The following is a 9108-nucleotide window of genomic DNA, read 5'->3' on the forward strand; positions in this document are numbered from 1 at the left end:
ACATATATACAATTTTTACATTTGTTATATATTTACATACATATAATAAATAATGAAAAAAATAAAATTAATATATATTAAAAATACATTAAAAACAATATAAACATACAGTATATATTATATTTTAATAATATATTTAATAATAACATTCTATATATTATATAATATATATTAGTTGAATGAGATTTTGAATGAGAATGAGATTTTTTTTATTTTAGGGTGAAATATAACCCTAACAAGTTCTGGACAGTTTTTTTTTTTTGTGATTTACAAATTAATAAAGTGAATGTTAATTTCATATCGACTTTAAACTCTATTTATTTTAGATCACTCAGGGTTTTTGAGATGTAGCACTTATTAGAAAGAGCAGCAATAATTAATTTCTGTGTATATGCTCTGAAATATAAAGTGCAGTTAATAACAATAACGAGACCCAGATCTTCTCAAAAAGGGGGACAAATTGTGGACAAAATCATGCTCCAGAAAGTCCTGGAGGCTAAACGTGTTTTCTTTGCACTAAATCCCAAAGAGAGGAAACATCCCATGAATTAAACACTGTATATATAGTCAGTGTTTGCACTGGATCATCGAGCCGTCTGTGAACCAGGAGAAGCTTTGAAGTCAAATTAAATTATAATATAGTGACCCTGGAGCACAAAAGCAGTCTTAAGTTGCTGGGGTATATTTGTAGCAATAGCCAACAATACATTGTATGGGTCAAAATTATAGATTTTTCTTTTATGCCAAAAATCATTAGGATATTAAGTAAAGATCATGTTCCATGAAGATATTTTGTAAATTTCCTACCGTAGATATATCAAAACTTAATTTTTGATTAGTAATATGCATTGCTAAGGACTTCATTTGAACAACTTTAAAGATGATTTTCTCAATATTTAGATTTTTTTGCACCCTCAGATTCCAGATTTTCAAATATTGTGCTATCCTAACAAACCATACATCAATGGAAAGCTTATTTATTCAGCTTTCAGATGATGTATAAATCTCAGTTTCACAAAAATCGACCCTTATGACTGGTTTTGTGCTCACATATGATGTCTACAAGCAGAGAACAGCTAGATTTATCGGCGCTGAGATGAACGAGCTCTTCAGTAACTCAACGCAGACGTCTGAACACAAACACTGACCCAAAATATAAACCCGAGGATCGTTACCGTAACAAACCCGTCCGTCGCCGGTGAATCCAGCGGCGCATTCGCAGGTGAAGTCTTTGCCTTGAGCAGCACGACAGACGGCATTAGTGTCGCAGCCGTGTCTCCCAGTGAAACAGGGATTCTGCTCCGGGATTCCACCTGAAAAACACCAATAAACAAAACCTGAAGGCATTCAAACCATAAAGCATTTAACCCCTTAAGTGCCACCCCCCCGTTTTTGAACATAGACGTGAAAGTGCACTATCCAAACTTAAATTATTATAATTCATGCAAATTTTGGAATACAGACCTAAGGTTGGACTCCTTTTTAAGAAGACAATCTGCAGATTACTATCATTTCAAAATATTAAAGTATCAAAAAGTTATAGAAGTTTAAATTTACTGTAAAGAAAATGCATTGTACCATTTTTTTTTTTTTTTATATAAAGTAAATATTTTACAAAAATATTTTTGAATCCAAAATTGATATAAAATTACAGCCTTGTGTCTAAATAAGTTATGTTCTAAATTTGAAGTTGATATTAAAAAAATGTATTTAAGGCGTTATACCACAAACAGCCACCGAGTGCCATCCAGATGCATTTTTCTGTCACGAAGGTCTAAATTTCTCTGTCAATATTACTTCTAGCAAAAAATAACCACCAAATATGGAATCTTGAGACTCAGACCTTTCCAAATATATGTATTTTGTTCAAGATCATAAAAAATTTTGATTCTAAAAGACCGTAATACATTTTGTAATACGACACTTGACTCCACCCACTAAGGGGAGGAGACTAAAAGATTTTAAAGTACCATTTCCATGGTAAAGCAATGTCCGATTTAAAAATGATTTTCACAGGATGAGTTCTGAGGTTTTAAGCTTTCAAATGATATATCATTTATGATTTCTAAAATATGTGATAGAGAAAAAAGACAACAACAAAAAAGAGCGCCATTGGGCCCACCTGTGGGCCGGTGGCACTTAAGGGGTTTTAAATATGAAACCACATCAAAAGCAGAGTCGAAGCATCCTCTTTCACTCTATTCTGAAACATAAAATATTCAACCTCTTTCATTTAACCATTAAAATGGACCAATAAAAGAAGCCACAAAAATACGAGCTCCTTTTTTAACCCTGTCATTTCCATGCATCATTTACCTGCTGCAGGGATACAAATCACTACAACAAATTACTATAACCTCAACAAAACCTCCTCAATATCACCACATAAGAAATTATTAATTATAACCTACAACTCCTATAATATATTCAACTTACAGTACACTGTAAAGCAATACATAACAAATCTCAACTACAAGAAGTAAAACATTTATACATACATTGCCGTTCAAATTTGGGGTCAGTAAGAATTTTCATATTTTATAAAAAAATGTTTCTTCTGCTCATCAAAGCTGCATTTATTTGATTTAAAAATACAGTAAAAATTGTGAAATATTTTTAGAATCTAAAACAGCAGTTTTCTATGTGAATATCTGTTAAACTGTAATTTATTTCTGTGATGCGCAGCTGTATTTTCAGCATCATTACTCCAGTCTTCAGTGTCACATGATCTTCAGAAATCATTCTAATATGCTGATTTATTATCAATGTTGGAATATTACATTTTTTTTTTTTTTGGAAGCTGTGCTACTTTTTTCAAGATTCTTTGATGAATAAAAAGTAAAAAAAAAAAGAACAGCATTTATTCAAAATAGAAATATTTTGTAACAATACACACTACAGTTCAAAATTTGGGGTCAGCAGATATTTTTTTCTTTCTATTTTTGAAAGAAATTATACTTTTATTCATCAAGGATGTGTTAAATTGATAAAACGTGATAATAAAGACGTATATTGTTAGATAAGATTTCTATTTTAAATAAATGCTGTTCTTTTGAACTTTTATTCATCTCTGAATCCTGAAAAACAAAAATGCATCACAGGTTTCCAGCACTGATAATAAATCAGTATATCAGAATGATTTCTGAAGATCATGTGACTCTGAAGACTGGAGTAATGATGCTGAAAATTCAGCTTTGATCACAGGAATAAATTACAGTTTAACAGATATTCACATAGAAAACAGCTGTTTTAAATTGTAAAAATATTTCACTATTTTTACTGTACGTTTTGGTCAAATAAATGCAGCCTTGGTGAGCAGAAGAGACTTATTGTAAAACCATTAGGAAATCTTACCGACTCCAAACTTTGAAACAGTAGTGTATGAGTCATTACCCAACACATATGTGACAGAACCCAGTGTTTAGTCTCTCTGTCATGTGTTTCATTTGCTGTAGTTCTAGATTCCTTACTGTGGATGGAGCCGATCTTGTTGCTCATGGCGAAGCGGATCAGCTGGTTGCTGGAGTCATACATGACGAAGATCTGGTCGACGCTGAGCTGTTGGCTCACCGGCACAGCGCTCAGGACCTCCTCGTGCGGGCAGCTCTGGAACTTGATGTTCTGCGTCCACAAGAAGCTGAGTGTGCGAACGCTACCATCGGGCATACTAACGATATAGTCCCGCCGCGAGGAGGACGTAATCACTGAGAACATCACAGAGAAGAGCGAAGACTGAAATAGAGAGGATGCCATTAAACCGCACAAGCTCATGTGTTCATATGTTTCATCTTTAGATTAAAAGGGTTTTTTAGGAGAACATAGAAAGCTGCTTGGCCTCAATTTCTGTTGTTAGTAAGATACATGCATGGTGCCGAAGGGGCTGTTAACACAGAACGCAATATTGCATTTTTAAAAACGAGAGATGCCAGGCAATGGAATGAGAAAAAAAATGAATTTTTTTAAATTTAAATTTTAAATGTTTTTAGAATGCAGCGTCATGCATGATGCAAAAGACGCGAGGGCAACGGTCAAAGACGTCCGACAAGTGCATGTTTACGTAGAAAAAAAATAAAACCGAAAAGCAGCGCAGTAGAATGGAAAAAATAGAATTTTTTTAATTTGAGATGCATTTATGTTTAAAATGTGACTTTTAAGTGTGCCATGTCATGATGCACAAGATGCAACAGTCAAAGATCTTCATCAAGCGCATGTTTACATAGAAAAACAACAAAAAAAGAGTGAGTTATTAGCTTTACGTTTGACGTAGAACACCTGAATTACAACACTTAATTGGTGTATGTTAGTTTTACATTAGCTTTACCACATTTTTGACTATTTATATGTATAGTGACAGTATAAAAAGAATGATTTCAGCACAAAATTAACTAAAAACAATGCACTGTACACAGGTTAATTATAGTGAACTAAAACTAAAACTTTAACCATAATACTAATAAAATCCATCATAAAATAAGTTTTAACTGAAATAAAATAAAATATACAAAATATAAACAGAACTGAAATAAAAATTAATAAAAACTATATAAACATTAAAAAAACAAAGCTAGCAAAAATGACAAAAACAAACAAAAAACAAATAAATAAATAAATAAAATTAAATGGAAACAGAAAATATAAAAATAAAACAAATTAAAAATAATTAAAAAAACTATAATAGGATATTAATGATCTCTGATACCTACATAAACTTTTCCTAAACTAAAACTTTAACCATAATAATAATAATAAAATCCATAATAAAATAAGTTTTAACTGAAATAAAATAAAATATATAAAATGTAACAAAATTTCTCATTTTCATTTAGTTTAACTTGATGTACAAAAATAAATAAAACTAAAACTGAAATAAAAATTAATAAAAAAATATATAAACATAAAAAACAAAGCTAGCAATAAATTACAAAAACAAACAAATAAATATAATTAAATGAAACAGAAAATATAAAAAAAAATAAAACAAGTTCAAAATAATTAAAAAAACTATAATAGTATATTAATGATATTGTACAGGCTAATTTACATCTCTGATACGTACATAAACGTTTCCTTAAAAAATAAACAAATAAATAAAAAGCATAATTAAAATTGAGAGCACTTCTAATTAAGTGTAAATTACTAAAACATTAGTACAATTCTGGTTTCTTTTTTTAAATCCAGCCCTTCACAATTACTATAAAATAACTTAAATCTTGTGTTAATCTAATTTCAATTCGTTCCAATATTCCTTAAAAATAACAGAAATGCATGCACTTAATTGACTGCAGAGTTGCAGATCCGCTCCAGCTATCTTAGAGAGAGTTTGTATCATAGAGACACTTTGAAACGAGGATATTTCTGATTGGTGTCATATATCTGAGAGGTTGACTCACGGTTGCTGGAGTGCTGGTAAATCTCGCTGTAGGGCTCGATCTGGACCGTGGCTCCTCGAGGCACCTCTGGGATCCTGCCGTCCAGTTCGGTGCTGATCAGCAGGTGATCGTGTTCATCGATGCCGCTGAACTCCTGCCTGATGCTCAGCCGTTCGTTCCCGGGCTGGAAGACGACCTCGGCCTGCCGCGTGAAAACCCCTCCTGCCGAGACCAGAACCCAGGTAATCCATTTAGCTTATAAAAGCGCGGGAACATTGTTTTAAAATGTTTCTAAAACACCGACATGTCTAGTTTTATTGTCGTGATCATAACGTTATTTAAAGGTTACTGAAACGTTTCTCACAACGTTCCACTAACTTTATTTTCACTCAAGATATAACGTTATTATATTGTTTCTTTTTTATATTCTAAGAACGTTAAAATGTCATCTTCTTCTTGTGATTATAACGTTATTTAAAGGTTGCTAAAACGTTTCTTACAACGTTCCACGTTCTGATTTTCAGATTTTTTGACGATATTGTGTCATGGTTGGAAATCCAATTAATGTTTCAGTTAATATTATTAACTTAATTTAAACAATAATAACAACAACAATAAGTTGTGATATTGAAAAATTATATTGAAAAATTATATTATCAATATTAATTACAATAGTAACACTAATCATAGTGTTAAAGAGGTCATCGGATGCCCATTTTCCACAAGCTGATATGATTCTTTAGGGAAAATTATACTCCTTCTGTAGGTGAAGCTGGATCACGAATGATTCGCGCGAACATAAACGCATTTATGTAGATCAGGGAGCATTCCCTTCAGAAACAATGTAATCCACTGTGTCTTCAGCGGCTCATGTCGGGAGTAAATGACGACTGCTATGTTCGTTATTACATCCAACAACCGTAAAAGTGCATATAGCATCCTATGACCCCTTTAACATTTTAACAACTTTTTAATAGTTGTAATTCATTTTGTTTTTAAGAGACAAAGAGGAAGCTGAATAATAGGTCTTTAAAGTAGACTGAGCGATTATGGATCAGGTCTCACCGATGATGCTGAAGCCGTTGTGGTAGTCGGGCTGCTGCAGAGCGAAGGCCCAGCCGATGGCTTCACCGAGAGCCAGCAGAGGCTGCAGAGACGGACCGACGCTGGATGGGATGCTGCTGATGGCGATATACGCTCGACCGTCGTTAGTCACCACATACGAGTGCAGGTCGTTGTTGGAAAACTCCACAGGAGACGGAGAACCACCGACGTAGATCCTGCCGCTGACCTTCCCGTTCATCCTCTGAGGCTTGCCTGGAGATTCGGAAAACAACGGGATCACTCACTGCTCAGATATGATATTCAGGGATTTATTGTTGTTTAGTAGGAACGGATGAAGGAAGTTCATAGTATTGCATGGGATCAGGTTTATTATCATTAACTAAAGCTAAAACTTTAGTTCATTACCTGAAATAAAATAAATGTTAACTGAAATAAAATATTAAAAATATATAAAAAATAATTTTATTTCAGTTTGTTGTCAAAGCAACATTTTTTCATTTTTATTTAGTTTAACTTGATGTACTAAAATAACTAACTGAAACAATAAAATAAACTGACACAAAATGAAACAATAAAAAAATGAATTAAAACTATAGACATTTTTATTAATATTTTGAATTTGTTTTTATTTTTATGTTTTCTGTTTTCATTTTAAAAATGTTTATTACCATTAGTTTTTTTTTTATATGTCTATACAGTTTTAATTATATTTTTTCATTTCAAATTTCCCAAATTTTTGGTTTGGAAACAAACTGAAATATTTTTTTAATACATATATTTTATTAAATTTTATTTTATTTTGTTAACATTTATTTCAAGTAACTAAATGTTTTTTTTTTATGGTTTTAGTTTTAGTTAAGTTAAATTAAATAAAATAAAAATGAGAATTATTGCCTTGGCAAGTAGTTGAAATAAAATAAGCTTTATAAATACTTTTTAAAATTGTATTTTATTTCAGTTAATGTTTATTGTATTTCAAGTAACAAAAACATTTTTATGCTTTTATTTTTAGTTAACTATAATAACCCTATTGCAAACTAAACAATACATATCCTAATAATGTATGTTTAGAGTTAAAACGATGTGACCCAGTGTTATTTTAATATCATTAAAATATACTATCATAATTTTTAATTAATATTTTTCAAATTTTTTTTTTTCTGTTTTAATTTTAATTTTAGTTAAAGTTTTAGCATTTTTGGTATTTTTGTCAATTTTATTACCATTAGGTTTTTTTTAATATGTCTATATAGTTTTAATAATTTTTTTTATTTCAAATTTCAAAATTTCCCATACATATCCTGATAATATATGTTTAGAGTTAAAACGATGTGACCCAGTGTTCTTTTATTATCATTAAAATATACTATTATAATTTTTTATTAATATTTAGAATTCGTTTTTATTTTTTCATTTTCATTTTAATTTTAGTTCAAGTTTGACTGATTTTACTGTTTGTTCACTTTTTGTTTAAAAAAAAAAAAAAAATCGGTACTCTGCTACGTTTGTTTGTTTGCATTCACAAGTCCGACTAATCGCACTCCGATCATAGATATATATATATATATATATATATATATACATTTTTTTTTTTTTCAGTTTTAGTTTTAGATACTTTAGTGATAAACAAAAATAATTGTAAGTTTTTTTAAATATATTAAAACATTTATTTTATAATTTATTTTATTTTATTTCAGTTAACTTTATTTTATTTCATGTGACTTTAAGTGAAGAGATTTTTTGTTTTAATTGTTATTTAACCCTGGTTAACGTTGCGACTCACCCTCGGCGACGCAATCCTTGCCGTTGCCGTAGTAACCGGGTTTGCAGTGACAGCAGAATCCGTCAGCGTAATCTCTGCAGTCGGCGAACACAGAGCACTTGTGCTTGTTGCTGGAGCACGTCTCGTAATTATAAGAGAACACTGCCAGAAAATATAAAGAAACATTTGCTATGGACACACAGTTTAGACTTGTTGGGCTGAATATAATCAGTGTTTTTCTCTCACCGTCGACGTTCAGCTCGTCTTCATCGATGATCAGCACCTGCGGGTTCTGTGGCCGCTGCTGAGGTTGAACGTAGCGATGCTGAAGCTCGTCAGGGGTCGACGACTCTCCGAACGGCTCTGGACTAGTGGTGAGCATTTCATACGGAGCTTCGGAGGTCTGAAGCTCTTCACGCTGTCGAATCCACGGGACTGACGGCTCAGGGACCGGAGAGTCCACCACAGTCTCCTCAGACGTGACCTCCGTGACCTCTCCGGGTGTGATGGAGGTGAATAACGGAGACTTGCCGATCTCGTAGACCCAAACGCCAGGCCGGCCCGAGTTTGTCTCCCTGAGAATATTGAATAGGAGTTGCAACACATTCATATTTAATAATAAGAACCGTGGGAAAAATGAGCACAGGTGTGTTCTGATGGGAGAATAAATAAAATGCTATTAAATAAATTAAACACTAAAATATAGTAAAATGCTATTTATAAAACGGAGAGTTCCGGTGCTTGATTCTGATTGGCTGAAGCATTGTTTGAAGCTGTTGTAAATGACTCTACAAAGTAACACACACCATTGTTTACGTTTGTGTGTTGCTCGGCAACCACTTTGTTGCAACCATAACTGATTCTGAGGAACTACATTGTTTGGTGGAAGAATACTGTTTTTATTAATATCAT

General features: G+C 32.1%; 1 protein-coding gene across 1 annotated transcript in view; it reads right to left on the minus strand.

The window, feature by feature from the left end:
* Positions 1-9108, minus strand: part of LOC107702022 (nidogen-1-like) — a 42893-nt gene that overhangs the window by 18052 nt on the left and 15733 nt on the right. Inside the window, exons 4-9 of the mRNA XM_016504232.1 lie at positions 8443-8771; positions 8218-8358; positions 6435-6686; positions 5391-5591; positions 3471-3704; positions 1176-1313 (exon numbers count right to left, since the gene is read on the minus strand). Coding sequence (XP_016359718.1) covers positions 1176-1313; positions 3471-3704; positions 5391-5591; positions 6435-6686; positions 8218-8358; positions 8443-8771 — 1295 coding nt within the window. The remainder of the gene's footprint in view (positions 1-1175; positions 1314-3470; positions 3705-5390; positions 5592-6434; positions 6687-8217; positions 8359-8442; positions 8772-9108) is intronic.

The sequence above is a fragment of the Sinocyclocheilus anshuiensis genome, unplaced genomic scaffold (assembly GCF_001515605.1).
Source record: "Sinocyclocheilus anshuiensis isolate Anshui unplaced genomic scaffold, SAMN03320099.WGS_v1.1 scaffold21, whole genome shotgun sequence".
Classification (NCBI taxonomy): Eukaryota; Metazoa; Chordata; class Actinopteri; order Cypriniformes; family Cyprinidae; genus Sinocyclocheilus; species Sinocyclocheilus anshuiensis.